The sequence below is a fragment of the Tiliqua scincoides genome, chromosome 2, assembly GCF_035046505.1.
Source record: "Tiliqua scincoides isolate rTilSci1 chromosome 2, rTilSci1.hap2, whole genome shotgun sequence".
Lineage (NCBI taxonomy): Eukaryota > Metazoa > Chordata > Lepidosauria > Squamata > Scincidae > Tiliqua > Tiliqua scincoides.
In genome coordinates this window covers 120,086,395-120,104,892 of record NC_089822.1, presented here as the reverse complement: position 1 = coordinate 120,104,892, position 18,498 = coordinate 120,086,395, and the positions used below count along the sequence as shown (strand labels likewise).

At 46.6% G+C, this 18,498-nt stretch overlaps 1 protein-coding gene, 3 non-coding genes and 1 pseudogene across 4 annotated transcripts; all 5 read left to right on the top strand.

The window, feature by feature from the left end:
- Window positions 1-1,186: 1,186 nt before the first annotated feature.
- Window positions 1,187-1,304, top strand: LOC136642711 (5S ribosomal RNA; annotated as a pseudogene).
- A 381-nt stretch (window positions 1,305-1,685) lies between these two features.
- On the top strand, window positions 1,686-1,758 carry TRNAA-AGC (transfer RNA alanine (anticodon AGC)). The gene has a single exon. It is a non-coding gene; the product is annotated as a tRNA-Ala (tRNA).
- Window positions 1,759-3,549: 1,791 nt separating this feature from the next.
- On the top strand, window positions 3,550-3,622 carry TRNAA-AGC (transfer RNA alanine (anticodon AGC)). The gene has a single exon. It is a non-coding gene; the product is annotated as a tRNA-Ala (tRNA).
- A 101-nt stretch (window positions 3,623-3,723) lies between these two features.
- TRNAA-CGC (transfer RNA alanine (anticodon CGC)) lies at window positions 3,724-3,796 on the top strand. Its single transcript has one exon. It is a non-coding gene; the product is annotated as a tRNA-Ala (tRNA).
- Window positions 3,797-16,364: 12,568 nt separating this feature from the next.
- On the top strand, window positions 16,365-17,321 carry LOC136638724 (olfactory receptor 13H1-like). Its single transcript, XM_066612758.1, has one exon. The coding sequence runs from the start codon at window positions 16,365-16,367 to the stop codon at window positions 17,319-17,321; it is 957 nt and encodes a 318-aa protein (XP_066468855.1).
- The last annotated feature ends 1,177 nt before the right edge of the window (window positions 17,322-18,498 follow it).

Here is an 18,498-nt window from a genome sequence, read left to right as displayed (position 1 = left end):
GCCTCCCTGGGGTGCAGGGAGCCCTGCATGAGCACCTTCAGGGCTCCCTGAAGCTTGAAAAGTGAAAGTGCAGCAATCACGCTCCACTTCCAGTTTTGCGGAGGCAGGGCGCGATTGCTGCGGTTTCACTTTTTAAGCTTTGGGGAGCCTTGCAGATGCTCGCGCAGGGCTCCCTGCACCCCAGGGAGGCTGTTTCAGGGACTGGTGAGTACATGCCAGTCCCTGCAGCCGTCTTAGCAACGTGATCTTGGGGGTCGCGTCACTGCCTTTCCCCCTCCCCTGCAAGGACTTACTGCAGTCCTCAAACTGTCTGCGAGTTTGAGAACCACAGCCTTATGGGTTCCCTGCTGTGTCATAATAACATCTCATTGGCTCTCAGAACAATCAGTCTCATTCAGTCTTATTGGTCAGTTAAGAGTTGAGAAAATCTTTTTGTAACATAAGGTACTTATGTTTTCTTCTTCTGGTTAATTGGCCATAGCATTTGATAGAATACAGATAGTTCAACATGGTTTGTTTCATTACATTCTGCATGAAAGTTACCTTTCCAATGCTATATAGCATGATGGTATTCTTCATAAATGCTAATTTTCCAAAAAGTTTCCTAAATTTTGGCCAGTAGGGGTGACATCCCCTGAGGATGTCACCCAGTGCCGTCTGCATCCCTGCACCCCCTAGTGATGCCACTGTTTCTGTCTGAGATAATTAGTACTTTGTTGTCCGTGATTTCTTGTACATGAATTTGTAACATGACACATCATTTTATAATTAAAAGAGACAAGTTTTTACAAGGCTTCATTGGGAATCAATATAGCACCCATTATGACCTGACTGTGGTGCTTGCATCAGTTTGATTAAATGTTAAGATTAGTTTTCAAAAGAAATTATATCCATAACTGCTATCAAAATGATAAGGGATTAGATTAGTGGATCTACTGCCTGAATTTGCAGATAATCCCCATGTTTCCCACCTTTGTAATTGGGTGAACAGGGAAAGGGAAGTGAAGCACAGCAAAGTATCCATTTCAGAGCCGACCCTCCTCTTATTTTTGGGCAGACCATCCATCCTCCATCACCTCTTCCCTCTTGTTCTCTGCTGGCTTGTTGAAACAAACAGAACAACAGAACCATGCAAAAAATAATGCAAAGGCTCACACCCACAGCCTTTATATTATTTGCAGTCCACTTTTATTGACAGTTACCCTGCACATGCCTGATCTTGTCTGATCTCAGAAGCTAAGCGGGGTCAAGCCTGGTTAGTACTTGGATGGGAGACCACCTGGGAATACCAGGTGCTGCAGGCTTATACCATAGTCTTTCGAGATGGAAGGTTGCCAACCATTTTATTGACTGCAGCAGCCAGCTATACCCGTGCCTTTGGCACTTGGGGCCACTTTGCAGGAGAGGATTGCCAGGCTCAAGCAACAAACGTGGTGGTCAAGGGCAATAAAAAGGTGTGGGCCTCTCTGCATAAAATGCATAAAATCTCCCCCCTGCATGAAATCTCTGAAGATTTCAACTCACAACCTCTGGTACCAAGGGCAACAGACATACTTCTAGATCAGGCAGCCAATTGGGACCTGACCTGATGGTGGGAGCAGGCCTCCAGCCAGAGGATGCTGTCATGTTTTCCTTCCTAGGTATTTCTGAGGCTATGTGCCAGAAGGAGCATTTGCCTGCAGCATGGGGAATTAGCTCAAATGGTAGAGCGCTTGCTTAGCATGCAAGAGGTAGCAGGATCGATGCCTGCATTCTCCAGCCCTTGCAGCTGCTGCTTTTCTTTTCTGGCTGCCCACCCCTTTGACCACACATCTGGGATTGACGCCTGTCTCCACACCACACTTTTTCTAAGGCAACCTACAAAAAGCCAAAAGAGATGCCCATGCCCACATCACAAACACCTTTCTGCGCTTGCTGGCTCACATGGGACTTGAATCCATGTCCTTGGTGTTCTTATCACCCTAGTCTGACTCACTGACAACCCAATCCTAAAGGCGGGGCTGCTGCCGGGTGCAGCAGTGCCAAAGCAGCTACTGCTGCATGCTGCAGTCCTGCAGAAGCCACCAGAGGTCTCCTCCCCTGGGGAAGCCCCAAGCCCTGAAATGAAACTTCTCTAGTCTGCACTGGTTATTTTGCAGAGCTCTGCCATTCCTACCCCCTCCTGCTCTGGTTCCCCCCTGCGCTGCCCTCTCCCACCCTGGAATGCCTCCCCTCAGTGGTGTCACTAGGGTCTGCATCACCTGGTGCGGGAGGTCAGCAAGTCACCCCCATAATGGACCTCCTCCCATGCAGTGGGTGGGGCAATACCCCCGGCAGTAAACATGGTGATGCGTCATTGCCCCGCCCCTGCTGGTTTCTTGGCTATAACGTTTGATAGAATAGAGGTATTTCAGTGTGGTTTGTTTCATGCATTCTGCATGAACTTATGCATCAAATGATATATAACATGATGGTATTATTCCCATTCTATTCAGAAATGGTGTTTGTTCTTGGCAAGGGAAAGGGCAGCAGCAGCCTGAGCACATCTACTCAGAAGTAAGCCCCACAGAGTTCACTGAGCCTTACTCCCACGTAAGTAAGTGTGTCTAGGATGGCAGCCTTGGAGACTACCATCCTATGCTACACACTCAGCTGCTGGGGGGTGAGTCTCATTCAACTAAATGAGGTTTGCAGGGAACTGCATGGGCGCATTCTTGAGTGCTCAGCCACTCACCAAATAACCCTCCAGTCTCTGGATGGAAAGGCTCCTTCTGGAAGGCTAGTGGAGGCAGACAAGCACACCTCTCCCATACACTCCGCATTGCCAGCCATGCTCCCTCCTGCAGACAAGTGCTCAGCAGGTGGGCAGTACATCACCCCCTCCCAGCGCGTCACCTGGTGCGGGTTGCACCACTCACACCAGCCTAGCGATGCCACTGCCTCCTCCATCCCAAGGCCCTCACTGCTATCTCTTACCTAGCTCTGGGAAGCATCTGGCCAGCGCTGGGCTCAGTGCCAACCAGCGCGGGGCTGGCACCTGCACTGACTTGCAGCAGGGTGGTGTGGGTGTGCCTTATGGCATGTTTGCAACACCAGCAGAACACTTGCATCACCAGCGCTGAAGAGCTCAGGATTGGGCTATGAGACTGCTGGTCACATCTCTGGTTGCAGTATGTGGAATTAGCTCAAGTGGTGGAGTGCTTGCTTAGCACGTGAGAGGTAGCGGGATCAATGCCTGTATTCTCTAGCCTTTGAAGCTATTGCTCTCCTTTTCAGGCTGCCCACACCTTGGCCCCTGTGGTCCTCATGTCATTGAATGAAGCAGCAGGCTCAAGCAAAGCAAATGGTGGTGGAGAGTGCATAAAAATATGAGCCCCTCCTCCCTCCATGCATAGCCTCCCCTGGGATTCAAACTGATACATACCTCTGAACCAGCCAGCCACTGGAAGTAGCTCTCTGGCTGGAGGATGTTGAAGTGTGTTCCTTCCAAAGGCATTATAGGATGTTGGAGGATGTTGAAGTGTGTTCCTTCCAAAGCCAGGTGGCCCAAGAAGCTTTTGCCCATAGAGTGGGGAATTAGCTCAAATGGTAGAGCACTTGCTTAGCATGCAAGAGGTAGCAGGATCGATGCCTGCATTCTCCAGATCTTAGAGCTGCTATTTTTCTTTTCTGGCTGTCAGACAGTCCAGGGACTCTCATCTCTCCTCCTTCAGAATAGCCACTGCATCCTGCCTCTCTCCAACAGGGGGATTAGCTCAAATGGTAGAGCGCTCGCTTCGCATGCGAGAGGCAACGGGATCGATGCCCGTATTCTCCACACCTATATTTTTATAAGGGCACCTTCAGAAAGCCAAAAGAGGCACGCCTACCCAGCCACAGACATCTTCCTGCACGAGCTGGTCAACTTGAGCATGAAACCACAGCTATGGCATTATTAGTAGTATACTCTAACTGAGGTAGCTGAGGCACACCCACAGCCACTGCGGCCCTCTTGCTGTACAGTGAGCAGACCGCAAAGTTCAAGCGAGAAAAGTGGCAGAAAGGCACCTCCCACTCTTGCAGTTGTGGAAAGACGATGTAATTATTTACCCTTTTCACTTACAGTGGCTTAGTGAAACTGTAACATAATGTTTGGCAAAAGGGTTCCTGGGAAAGGTGGGTTGTGATGAAGGATTAAAAAGAAGTAGAGGAGGTGGAAGCATGGATGAATTGTGGGAAGATGTTCCAGGCACAGTTTTATTAATACTCTACAGCAGTAAATATAAGAGGTATATTCTATATAACTTATGGTACATTTGCAACACTCAGCACTGGCAGTGGTCCTTCACTGAGAGTTCAGGATCAGGCCCCTCCTGATTGCCTGCTGAGTAGAGAGGCGCAGGGAGGGGATCTGAGGCTGCCCTCCAGTCCCCACTTTCCTGGGAGTAAGCCCCATTGACAGTAAGGGGACTGCCTGCTGAGTAGAGAGGTACAGGGAGGGGCTCTGAGGCTGCCCTCCGGTTCCCACTTTCCTGAGAGCAGTGGTGTAGCTAAGGAGGTGCAAGGGGTAGTAGCTGCACCAGGCATCAAGCTTTAGGGGAGCAACAAGCTGAGCTTGACACTAGTGACCAAAATTGTGAAAATCTTGGTATGTATGAACAATATCATCATGGTATATATCACTGGAAAGGTAATTTTATGCTGAATGCAAACTGCATTCAAATATCTGTATTCTATCAAGTTATGGCCAATTAACCATAAAATGAAAACATAACTGCCTTATGGAACAAAAAGTGGATTTTCTTAACTCAAAACAGACCAATGAAACTGATTGTTCTGAGAGGAAATGACATGTTATTATGTTATTGACATGTTGCAATGACATGTTATCATGATACAGCATGAAACCAATAAGGTGTTATATTAACTCTCATCAGCTCTCATTTCCATGTATTTCCATACAGTTACCCCTGCTAACTGGGTAAATAGGCACTTTTTCAAGTGGTGCCCCTCTTATATTTAGCAAGGGGAGAATAACGATCCCTCTTCACCCCAGCACAGTGTCTCTGACCGATAAGTGGCATACTTTTTAGTTATTTACTTAATTAAATTTGATTTTTGTCTGGAGGGGGGCTACAAATCTTCTTTGATTTCAGGTAGCAGATAGATGCCTTAGCTATGACACTGACTGAGGGGAGGCAGCAGAGCAAGTGGGTGGCGAGCTGCTGGGGGGAGGAGATGGGCTCCTCCCAATTTTCACTTTTTGAAAAACCCGGGTGTGATGTCACTTCCTGTTGTGACATCACTTCCGAGGCAACATTTTCAGTTTGGCACTGGGCTAAACCATCATTAGCTATGCCACTGCCTGGGAGTAAGCCCCACTGACTGTAACAGGACTGCCAGCTGAGAAGAAAGGCCAGGGTGGGGCTCTGACCCCTTCCCACACTTTCCTGGGAGTAAGCCCCATGGACTATGACGGGCTGACTGCTGAGTAGAGAGGCATAGGGAGGGCTCTGAGGCTGCCCTCCTGCCCACACTTTCCTGGGAGTAAGCCCCACTGAATATAAGGGGGCTGACTGTTGAGTAGGAGGCACAGGGTGGGGCTCTGAGGCTGCCCTCCTGTCCCCCCTTCCTGGGAGTGAGCCCCACTGGCTGTAAGGGGACTGCCTGCTGAGCAGAGGCGCAGGGAGGGGCTCTGAGGCTGCCAGCCAAGGCAGCTACCCGGGCTACTGCAAGGAGAGCCGCTGCCTGGGGCGCTCCTGGTCCCGCCTGGGGACCGGCTGCCCTGCGCGGCTGCTCCGTGCGCGCGCCAAGAGGGCGCCGCGGGGAGGCTGGAGCGTCAGGACGCTTGTGCTTCACCGAGGAGGCTCCTCCCCGCCGCTAAGCGCGTGGCGCCTGCTCAACACGGGTTCTCGAGGGTGAAGCCGCTGGGCGCGTTGGGGGGCAGTCTCGGCCCACGTGGCACAGAGGGAGCTCCGGGCCGCGAGGCGCCCGCTGCCGCCGGACTCTTCTCTGTGCCGCGAGCCTTCTCTCCGGGGAAGCCATGGGCCCCCGCTGGCGAGAAATGGCTCCGGTGTGCACGCTGAACCCACCTTTTGCCCCCCTCGCCAGGCAGGACTCACCAGGCTCACAGCCCCACTGGCCAGGATGCGTCCAGGGTGCCCTTGGCCAACACTCTCTCAGCCGCACCCACCTCACAGGGTTGTTGTGAGGACCAAAGGAGGGCAGGAGCCTGCGCAACACCCTCAGTTCCTTGGCTCCAGTCCAACCCACACCTACCCAGGAGTCAGCAGGGACAGGCGCAGGGACTGCCTACTGAGTAGAGAGGTACAGGGTGGGCTTTGAGGCTGCCCTCCTGTCCCCCTTCCTGGGACTAAGCCCCACTGTCTGTATGGGGATTGCCTTCTGAGCAGAGAGGTGCAGGGAGGGGCTCTGAGGCTGCCCTCCTGTCCCCCCCTTTCCTGGGAGTAAGCCCCACTGACTAGCAGGACCGCCTGCTGAGTAGAGTCAGAGGGCAGGGCAGGACAAGTGGGACCCCACTTGTTCTTTGGGGAAACAGGAAATTCCCCACTTTTCTGGGAGGAAGCCCCACAGACTGTAACAGGATTTGGGAATTCTCTTTAATTTCTCCCTGACCCCTTTGGTGATAACCATGACATCCACTTTTCAAGAAATTTCCTGTATTTTCACTCCTTTTCCTCTGATCCATGTTTGTTCAGGAAGGAATCAGTCACCCTGTCTCTCAGATCATTGCATTTATCCATTTTGTTTTAAGGTCTCACCTGTATTTGGGTATTTGATGTTAACACAGGAGAGAGTCTTTTCCCAAGGCTGCCTTTTTTTTTGTCTGAGCTTCCCAGCTTGAGTGGTGGCAGCCAAGACTTATATTTCCCAGTTTAAGACCAAGACCATTCCCAGTTTAAGCAGTAAGAAGAGTGAAGCAGAGGCAAGGAAGAAAGAAGCTATCTTTAACCCCCCCCCCCCAACAAGAACATAAGAAGAGCCCTGCTGGATCAGGCCAATGTGTTACATGAAAATCCCCTTTTTCCTTTTAGTTGTGATTTTATATCTGGTTATGTTACTATGGACTAAAATATCATGCAGGCCAAACTTCTCATACAGGCCACAATCAGGTCAAGTCACAAGCTCATGGTTACAAAATTCACCTCTCTATGATTCACATATAGGAAGAAGTCTGGCATAGTAAATCATTGTTTAAGTGTCTCCTATTCATTGTATTGTTTTAACCCAATCACTGTTTGCAAAAGTGTCTCCTAACTCAATCACTGTTTAAGTACTCTATGCAAATTTGAACTGCCTTCCTGGGTTACTGTATTCATTGTATTGTGTAAGTTCCCCTCACCTAGGAAGCCAGCCATTGCTGATAACTGACTTCCTGATCCTTTCATTGTTTTACTTACTCAAAGCATCCTGCTGGGTGGTAGTAAGCAAAGCTACCATCCAGCTCAGCACGTTCTAAAAAACCCCTTTTTAAGAGAGGGCTGGCTGCCACACGCTCTCTCTGGCTCCCCCTCCAAGGACACAACACATCTGTGTTGTGTCAGAGGGTCCTCTACACAGAACTCTCCCCCCCTCCACTGCTCTACAGGACAGGTAACTATCTAGCACCTGAAACTCTTTCCCTTCTTCCCCCCCTTTTTTTCTCCCCCTCTCTCCCCATCTTTAGTTAGCAATTGGGTTTGGCAGACCAGGGACCCCCAAAATCCTTCCCTACCACCTTTCCTTTTTCTAATTTCCTCTGATGCATCAAATACTCTCCACACAGTATACTCATTTTTCTCCTAGAGGAGCTAGCGTGATTATGTTTTAATTTCCTCAGACCTTGATCCCCTCCTCACTGATTTTTATGTTAGTCCCCATTCAGAAAGTGATCACTCACCTATTTGCCTTTCCCTTCAAATCCCTTCTGGGGCTCCTTCCTTTTCCTTGCCTTCCCCAAATCCAACCCGGCCCTACAGATGGACTCCTGCAGCAGAGCAAGGCTTAGCTTGTTGGACTCAGGCTCCTATGACTATTTCTCTTTTAGAAGATTTATCCTCTTCTAAGACCTGTCCTGACGCGATTAAAGTTTTTAATTCTTTAACTGCTTCTTTGGTTGGTCATCTGAGTGATCTTAGTCCGAATCTACCTTCTTCCCACGCCAGCAACACATGGTTTGATGCAGAATGTTGGAGGCTTAAAAAGCTAGTTCGCTCTTTGTTTTATTCTATCCGTAGTTGTCCTTCCTGTCATAATCTAAGGAATTATTTTCGTTTTCGAAGTGAATGTCGTAAAAAGTTTCAGGATAAACAGCAACACTATGCCCTTAAAAAGTGGTCCTCTCTACATCAAGCCATTTTGTCCAAAAACCACAAGGCCTTTTGGTCTGCAGTTACAAGGGCGTGTCGTCCCCCTTACGTTATACACCCTCCAATTCCAGAGGCTACTTGGGTTGATTACTTTTCCAAAACCTTTTATTCTCATCCTTCCCCTCCTCTCCTAAATGATGCCCTTCAGAATCTCCCCGAATGGCAACCGGTTTCCCCGACCGAGATTCAAGATCTAATTATCTCTCTTAAACCTGCCAAAGCTTCAGGCCCTGACCTCATAATTAATGAGGTCCTATTAAGCAATCCTGGTTGGTGGGCAAACGCTCTAGCTTCACTTTTCACCCTGATTAACACCTCGGGTTGTTTTCCTGATGCATGGCGGCATTCGTTTCTTTTTCCAATTTTTAAGAAAGATAACCCAGCTCTTCCGTCCAATTACCGACCAATAAATCTTTTGTTCAGCATTGGGAAGATTTATGCCAAATTCCTCCTTTCTAAATTATCGTCCTGGGTGCGCTCAAATAACCTTCCAGGGACTGAACAATCTGGTTTTCGCCCAGGAGTCTCCACTCTTGACCATGCTTTCCTTTGATCATTTTTAGCAGAGAAATACTATATTTTTAACAGATCTAGTTTATTTGTTGCTTTTATCGACCTTCAAGGTGCGTTTGATTCTAAAAATAGAGATCTTTTATGGAATAAGCTCAATAATCGGGGAATTGATTCCCGTTTATTATTTTTACTTCATTCTCATAATTGTTGTCAAGTACGGATTCCCTTTTCTAATGTTCTTTCTTCTAGCTTTCCAATTAATAAGGGTGTGAGGCAAGGATGTATCCTTGCCCCCCTACTTTTTAATTTATTTTTGGCAGATCTCCCTTCTCATTTAGCAACAAATTCTTTTTCTCTTCCAGTAATTAATAATCTTCCAGTTCCTATATTGCTCTATGCAGATGATGCTGTTCTCTTGGCTTTAACTAAATCTGGGCTAAGGGAACTTATAACTAAGTTTCAATCATACTGTAAGAAGAATGACCTCATCATTAATTCTAAAAAGACACAAATTATGGTTTTTTTCCCGACACTGGTCCCCTTCCATTTGGTCAATCAATTCTTATTTGTACCTTCAAGTCAAATCTTTTAAATATCTAGGTCTTCTGTTTCACTATAAACTATCATGGTCTCTTCACAAAAAGGCAATTATTTCTTCCACTAACACCCACCTTTCAGCTATTGTAAATTTTCATTTTAATTCCGGAAATCAATTCATTCCTGCTGCAATTCAAATTTTTAAATCTAAGATTATTTCCCATTTATTTTATGGAGTGCCATTATGGATACAAGTAGTTACCAAGGATATTGATCGGTTAGCTGCTTCCTTCTTTCGGAAGATTCTTGGAATTCCTAGCCTTATTAGTCTTTCTTCTATATTAATAGAGCTAGGTCTTCATCTTCCCTCCACCTATGCCTGGCTGTTAACATTTAAATTTTGGCTCAAAATTCACTTAACTCCGTCCTCTGATTCTCTTATTTCGGTTCTATTAAAGGATTCTTATATCTCCTCTTGGTTTCGTTCAGTGGAAGCAAAACTCTCTTCCATTAATCTTTCTATCGAAGCATTAGCAGATTTAAGCTTACAACAAGCTTACAGTATTATTAGGGAGAATCTTTTCTTGGCTGAATTTAATTTTCTCAAAAGTACCCTCAATCCCATTTGTTCTCCTCTTTTCTTTGGTCTATCTCCAAAGAATATTTCTTTGGTCTATCAACATGCTTTGACTTTGGTCTTTGATATTTCTTTGGTCTATCAACATGCTTTGACTTCTAATTACTTTTTCACTCTCACTAATCCACAGCTGAAAAGAGCCTTTTTGCTAGCCCGTTTTAACATATTTCCTTCCGCAGTACATTATGGTCGTTTTTTGTGTATCCCTCGAGACAAACGTCTTTGTTTATTTTGTAAGGAAGTTCCAGACACTCTGTCTCATATATTATTTTTCTGTCCTCATCATTCTTCTATACGAAAATTACATTTAGCCACCTGGTTTTCCTATTATCCTCCCAAATGTGAATTTTCTCTTTCAAGGTTTAAGGAAGATGCTATTGGATCCTTGACATTTGCTGTTGCCAGATACCTGGCTCTTGTTCTTTCAAAAACTCCTGCTTTTAGACAAGTTAATTTGTCATTGTAAAATGTGTGACCTGTTTTTTTTCACTTGCTCTGGGAATCCCAGAACACTTTATAGTTGATCCTAAGCCATGATTTCTGAGTCATAGTACTGGTTGGTTGAGCAGTTTACTTTTTGTGGATAGTTTTTTTCTGATGCGTATCGCTTGTGTTGCACGCTTTTTGGTGTTATTGTTTGTAGAATTTGCTATAGATGTATTTATGCCATTAAAGGTCTACTAACTAACTACTACTACTCTCCACTTGCAACCACCATGAAAGCTAGGTACACTGGATTCAAGTACTAGGACCAAGGAACATATACCTATCATTTTTCCACGTGCATTATGTTTACCTTTGTGCTTTTGTAATAAAACTATAATCTTTTATTAAAAGTTATCTTTCTCCCAGTCTCCTCTTTGAGCTAAAGGGAATTTCTCGGCATTACACCCTCTTGTTATCCAGCCTGCGATTCTGAGGTTCCAATAAGGGTAGTGTAATAATTCCCCCTAAACAAAACAGCCCTTTTGGTAACAAATGGTCCATCTGGTCCAGCTTCCTGTATCTCACAGTGGCCCACCAAATGCTTCAGGCAAGGACTACAAAAGACAGCAAGACACAACCTAAGTCCTGATGCCGTCCCCTGCATCTGGCATTCCAAGGTAGTCTACTTGTAACCCCCCCCCCCCCAAGAGCTGGACTGGTTTTGTCCTCTGGGTCCCCTTACAGCCCCACTTTCCCCTGCTTTAGTAACTGTCAACATCAAAGGCTGCTCCAGCCAGAGTCAGGCAGTCCAATGCCAAGCTGGTCTGGTGCCCAGCACTGCAGGAGTGTCATAGGGCCACTACTGCATCCTGTGAGGCTGGGGCAGGTGCTGGAGTCTCCTCAGGGTAAGGGAACCCTGTTTGTTCCCATACTGATAATAAAGCCCCAGTGGCCCCAGTGGCTCTCCTCAGAGCTGTGCCAGCTATTTTTCTGGTGCAGAACCAAGAAGGCCAGTGTAGGGCCCTGCAGGTCAGGTGGCAGTGTTTGCCACCATCTCTGTCCCCCCTTCTGGGCCTAATCATCCTCTGACCTGCCCTCCCCTGGCCTAGTTCTACCCCCACCCTGCTCTCCCAGTGCCCCCAAAAGCCTCTCCACTGGCTGGCAGGAACACTTACCACTGGCCACTCTGTGGGGTCATCTTCCCAGCACTGAGGTCAGCGCCAACTGCTATGGGCATCAGTGCTGGCAACTCATCCTCACTGCTGGTGCAGATGTGCCTTATAGAATTTCTGCAACAGTGGCTGTTGGGGCAGCGTAGCAGCTGCTGGCACTGCCCAGCAATGGGATTGAGCCCTAAATAACTCGGGTCCAAAGGATAGCCAAAGAAAACCAGACAAAAATGTGTGTTTTATGGAATCAGCCAACCGCCACACCAGTGTTCCGCTTCCGGATGTGGCAATGTTGACCTCTGTCCTTAGCAACAGCTGTGGTGGAGAACTGGTGTTGGGCCTCAACAGCCTCTGTACCAGAGCACTGGAGGCTGGGAGGGGTTGAGGATGATAGGGACAGTCTAAGATTGGGGCAAGGCAGGATGGGGAGAAGAGGAAGACTTGAGGATGATGAGAAGGGAGGAGGACAAGAGGAAGCAGGAAGGGCAAAAACAAGAGGAAGGCAAGGAGGAAGAGGCTGAGAAGCCTTGAGTCTGATCTGTTTGGGCCAGAGGGAAGGAAGAGTGGAAATAAATGTGAGAAGGGAAGGGAGGAGTGAAGTGAAAGAGGCAGGAAAGTACCAGGGAAGAGTAAAGGAATGGAGAGGGATGACAAGGGGAACCAAGTAAGTCTACGGCCCTTCCGAATGCATTAGTGAGGGCTTAGGGTCCAATCCTAAACTGGCCCAGAACCAGTGCTGAACAGGGAGTGCTGGAACAGGGTCCACGCCAGTCAGCGCTGACAGGAAGAGGACATGCCGCCACCAGGGGGTAAGTGCAACTGTCAGGTGTCAGTGCAGCCTCTGGGGGGTGGGGGGAGCATGGAACAAGGATGGGGGAAGGAGGAACTGGGAGTGGAATTGGCAGAGCTCTGCTTCTCCGTACCCTGAACTCTGTCTCTCAAGTCTACATCGACAAAATAGCCAAAGAAAGGCTTGAGAAGCCTCATTGTGAGGCTTGGGGCTTTCTTTCCCTGGGGGAAGGGGACCTCTGGCTGCTTCCTGGTGCCCACTGTCTACAGCGATAGTCACTTTACTTTACAACATGGCAAAATGAAGAGGGCTGTCAGAAAAGAATGCTTGGGTGTAATTCACAATAAAATCGGCTGCATCTAATGCCAGCCGCGGCTTGACAGCATTCACTGCCTGTTTGCTTCCCAGGTCCTCAGAATGCCTTAAAAGGTATAAGGGAACCGGAAGTAGCATTTTTTTTGTGCTACGGGGCCATTCGGAAGCCTGCAGAGGCCGCAGGCGGATGCGTGCAGCCTCTGGGCTTCAGAAAGCCCTCCACAGGCGACCAGAGCACAGCTCCGGTCACCTTTGAAAGGTTTAAAGGGGCCAAAACCACAAATTTCCTTATCCACATTTTTGAGTGTTTGCGAGGGGTCCGAGAACGGATCTCCTGTTGGATACAAAGGCCCCACCTGTATATACAAAGTTACACACTTCTTGTGATCATATTTTACTGCTGTGCCCATCATTGCCTGCTATTTTGGCTGGAAATATAGCTTGCAAATGCCTGAAAGGCATGCCTATCCTATACTGGCCAGGATTTTAATTGCCAATTTGGGACATATTCTCAGTGGTATGGGCAATTCTGCCTGCACAGGTAATCTCTTAGAGCAGGAAAAGCCTGTTGGTAAGAGTTTTATCCTGTTATAATTACAAGGTGCCTTCCTTCGTTTCTAGCCACACAAATAGGTTGGTTTCCAGTGAAGTTGCTCCACCTTGTCTAGATCTCAGGTTTATTCTTCCATGCAGATAAGAAGGTCCTCTTTATCACAGAGGACCATTTTTTAAAAGATTTGTCTTGATGCAATACTCTTGGTATCGAATCCATTTGCAGAACCCCAATAGGAGCTGTCATGGAGAGTGAGATATTTACATGGCACCGATCAGTTGTAAATAGCTAGTGGAATCGGCAGGGATGTTGACCCAATTTACACTCACATTATAAACCTAACCTAATCATACAATATAGTCATTTGTAGCTTTTGGTAAATTTATTGTTGCTGTTGTTCATTTGCTCTTACTTCCAAATTGGGAAGATTTGGATTTTTTTCTTCATCCACAACTGTTTCACTGTCTGCATGATGACGATTTATGAAACTCTCTTCCATTATTTTTTAATTGTCCTTAGGCTGCAATCCTTTCCATACAGACAAGGGAGAAAACTCCACTGATTAAAATGGTACTTAATTCTAAATAAACATGCACAGCAGCTGGCTGCACAAGGCAGTCCAATCCAGCTGCATCATACAACAGAGGACAAGAGAATTGTCTCTAGCCAGATGTTTTCAGGAAGAAGATCAGACGTGTCCTTCATGGTCATTTTCCACTGGCTGAAGGTAAGTTCTCCAAGGTTCTTTTTCCAATTATACTGCACATTTCAAGTGTCTATAAGATTTACATTCAAAACTCATGTATTTGAGAACATTTCCTATGCTGCCATTCTTACTTATGAAGGCAACCCAAGGAGGTCCTCAATAACATTAAAAAATACTACCAAAGGTAGAAAAAAACTATTTAAAAAATAGGCCTGAAGTAAAACAACACAGCACAACTGAAAAGCCATAGCAAAATAACTGCATCAGAACTGTGGAATATCACCCCCCTCTATAAAGAGAAGCCAGGTTTTAACATATTCAGCACATTTTAACACATTCAAAATGTTCTATCCAAATTATTATTTTCCAAGTTCAGTGGCATGGAATATTTCACTGATGTCAGAAAATGGAAGTCCACTATTATGTGTGGTCCTGAAAAGGCCCATTAAGGCCCATCTTATTGGAACTGGGATATATAATATGCCAGTGGTTCCCAAAGTCCTACTCAGACTTTGGGAACCCTGTAAGTATGGGGAGGGGGCAGCAACATGATCGAGACAATCGTGCTACTGCCAGGGAGAGAAAAGTTTTTAGAACTTACCTGGGGGTTGCTGTGGCTCTCCGGAGGGTCTGGGGAGCCTGCAACCCCTTGTGCAGGTCTCCATGAGTCGCCAATCGGCTTTGAAAAACAAAAAATAACACTTCCTGTTTCTTTTTGTGCAACCAGTTTTTTTTTCTTTTTCAAAGGAGTTTGGAAGCTCATGGAGAGCTACAGAGGGAGTCACAGGCTCTCCAGACCCTCTGGAGAGCCATAGCGACCCCCAGGTAAGTTTAAAAAACCCTTCTGTCCCCGGCAGCAGCACAATTGCCCGAGTCGCGTTGGTGCCAATTTCTGGGCCGTTCCCTTTAAAAGGGAATGGCCCTTTTCTGGTTCCCCAGTGGGTTATGACCCATCAGTTTGGGAACAACTGTAATATGCTATACCATGATGTGTTCAGCCTTCAGGTTTTATCTATGGAGGTCCATAGTCTCTGAGTAACGGGAGGAGATATCTCTGCTTGAGGAATGTGACTTGACCTTCCCTAAAAGAATGTAATTAATCTCAACAAACAGGAAACACGAGGAGAGTAGAATTTTGTATTCAAACTGTGCTTTCTTGAAAAAAATATGACTTTGAGAATAGAAACTAATCTATAAGGAGCAGGTGAATCTGCCAATTTTGGTAATGGATTGAATTTTGAATATGTATCAGGCATTTGGAACAGATATATAAACATGGAATGTCTGTATCTGATTGTACATCTCTCTCATAGCTGACCAGCATGCTAGCTGTGAGTGACTCTGTACCAGACAATTGTCTTGAATAAACAGAAGAAGTGAATGTCAGAACAGTGGGCTGTTTGTCTCTCTGAGTTCTTTCAGACTTAGAATGCAGGGGGAAGGGGATAACCAGATTCCCTTCACATTGAAAAGCGCTACAGTTCACAAATATTTGCAAAGCTCGGGGAACACCTCATTGTCCTCTTGATCGTTGTAGGTTCTCATCTCCCCATCACTTTGTATTTCCTAGGGATCTCTGACAGTACAATCACATTTATTATCTTAGTAAGTGGATTTCGGGTTGAAGAAGATTAGGAAATACTATATATCCATATCAGGCTGCAATCCTAACATGGTGTTAGGCTGGCCCAAGTCCCTTGCGCTGGCTCAGGAGTGTCAGGAAAGTGCGCCACTCCGGAAGCACCCCTCCCTGTGCCATCATGGGCTCTGGGAAAGGTGAGTTTGCGCTGGTCAAGCTCGGCCATGGCAGGGGTCTGGGGAGGGCGGGTAGGAGGCAGGAGGGAGGCGTTCCAGGGTGGGGAGTGGGCAGCAGGCATTGCTGAGGATGGGCGGTCAGGGAGCAGATCCAGCAGTTATGCTAGATCCTGACCCTGTACCTGGGCAGCCTGGGCCAGCCCTAGGCTGCTCAGAATTGTGCTACTTCCAGGGGTGGCGAAGATCTGAGTAGCCCCACTGGGGCTGCAGTGGCTCCCCCCCGGGTAAGGGGAAGCGATTCCTCTTGCCCTGGACTGAGCCACTAAATGCCTGAACCTTGTGCTGGATACAGCGCAGGCATGCTGGCCTGTCCCAGCGCAAGTTAAGATTGCGCTGTAAATTGATTGTCTCCAGATCAATGCTTGCAGGGTTTATAACATTTCTACTACTCATGAATATACTACAGTTAGATGCAATATTGGCCTGCCAAAGTCTGTTCTTAAACTGTAGCACTAAAAGGAGCATGCAAACAAGTAGGATTACATCATGTTTCCACAAATAGTGATGAGAACATGACATTACATTACAGCTAATCTATTTTTCTCTATTTACCCTCCATGCATATAAGAGGACATCATGACCAGGCTTTACAATTCCACCCTCCCTGCAAACGAGAACGAGACTGAGCCAGAGATCTTCCTACTGACTGGTCTCTCCAGCCAGCCATTCATGCGTAAAGTAATCTTTGTGGTGTTTCTCTTCCTCTATCTGATTACCATCACTGGGAACGGACTTATTGTGCTTCTGACTGCAGTAGATTCGCACCTCCACACCCCCATGTATTTCTTCCTAGGCAACCTCTCCCTTCTTGATATCTGCTACACTTCCAGCACGATCCCTCAGATGTTGGCCCACAGCCTTGCAGAAAACCCCACCATCTCCCATGCCAGGTGTTTTGCTCAGATGCGCATCTCCCTCTTCCTTGGTGTGACGGAATGCATTTTGCTGGCTGTCATGGCGTATGACCGCTTTGTGGCTATATGCAGCCCTCTCCACTACTCACTGATCATGAGCAGAAAGGTGTGTGGTTGTTTGGCTGCCTCTGCATGGACCTTGGCTTTTCTTCTATCTGTTGTAATCTTCTTCATCATGAAAACCCAACTGTGTGGCCACAATGTTATCAATCACTTTGCATGTGAGGTGCAAGCTGTAGCGAAACTGGCATGCTCAGATATCTCTGCCAGTTTGGGTGTTACACTAGGCAGCAGTGTTTTTACTCTTCTTGTACCATTTGCCTTCATTCTGGTGACTTATGTTCGCATTGGTCTGGCAGTGTTGAGAATCCGCTCAGCACAGGGGTGGAGAAAGGCTCTCTCTACATGTGGCTCTCATCTTACAGTGGTTGGGATCTTCTATGGCACAGCCATAGCTATGTACTTGAAGCCACCAGACAGATCTTCAGACCAGGACAAATTTGTTGCAATCTTCTATGGGGTGGTGACCCCTATGCTCAACCCTCTGATTTACAGTTTGAGGAACAAGGCTGTGAAAGAAGCGTTCTGGAGAGTGATGGGACGGAAAATGGGTGCTTAATAAATGTATTGAAATAGTTCTTTTGAGTCTTTCACCTTTATTTTATCTACTCAAAGCAATATATACTAAGAAATTGATTGTGGTATGAGGTACAGGAAGGAAAATGGATTCCTAAAATTTAATGAATATATTGGAACATTCCTCTTAGGTTCTCAAGTGGGAAAAGGTACTTGTTCAAGCAGAGAAATATCAAGCTGCTGAAGAATTATGCACCATCCCTCCATCCTTTTTCAGCTTCAGACTTATTCCTCTTTAAGCTATTTCTCTGTAGAAGAACTGACCTTTGTCCTGATAACACATATATAGGAATGTTGAGAAGGCATAGTTTACCTCATAATACTTGGCATCTTCAAGGTTAATTTTGTATGTGAAGAGGCAAGTGAGAAAAAACATTAGGAAATAGTTACAAAATGTTTTTGGAACAACATATTAAGCACAATAATTTCACTGGAAAAATTGGGGACCAACCAAGTGCATTAAATGAATACTGCTAATGTTACCCCTGCTAATTGGGTAAGAGGCACTTTTTCAAGTGGGTGCTCCTTTTTTTAGCAGGGGGAGAGTAACTGGCTCACCTCACCCCAGCAGTGTCTGTTCTAGTGGCTGTCTGCTGGTATTCATTTGCATCTTTTTAGATTGTGAGACCTTTTGGGACAGGGAGCCATTTAGTTATTTTGATTTTTCTCTGTAAACGGCTTTGTGAACTTTTAGTTGAAAAGCGGTATATAAATACTACTACTACTACTACTACTACTACTACTACTACTACTAATAATAATAATAATAGAGGAAGTCACGCAGACATTTCAGCTGGACTTTGGACTTTGCTCTCAGTCTGGAGAGGTTGAAGAGCTTTCCATCTGATCTGGTCCGGAGATAGATGCCTTCTGTTGCAGTTCCAAAGGCATGCTTCAGCAGAACAGCGAAGAAAATCCCAAACAAGGTTGGTACAAGAACACAGCCCTGCTTCACACTGCTTCGGAAGTCAAAGGGGTCTGATGTGGAGCCATCGAAGACAACAGTGCCCTTCATGTCCTTGTGGAAGGATCTGATGATGCTGAAACAGAGACGCCTGCGTTGGCTCGGTCATGTCGCGAGAATGGATGATGGCCGGATCCCAAAGGATCTCCTCTATGGAGAACTCGTGCAAGGAAAGCGCCCTACAGGTAGACCACAG

What these genes read in the sequence shown, in the direction of transcription:
- LOC136638724 (XM_066612758.1), top strand. Translation starts at nt 16,365, where the DNA reads ATGACCAGGCTTTACAATTCCACCCTCCCTGCAAACGAGAACGAGACT.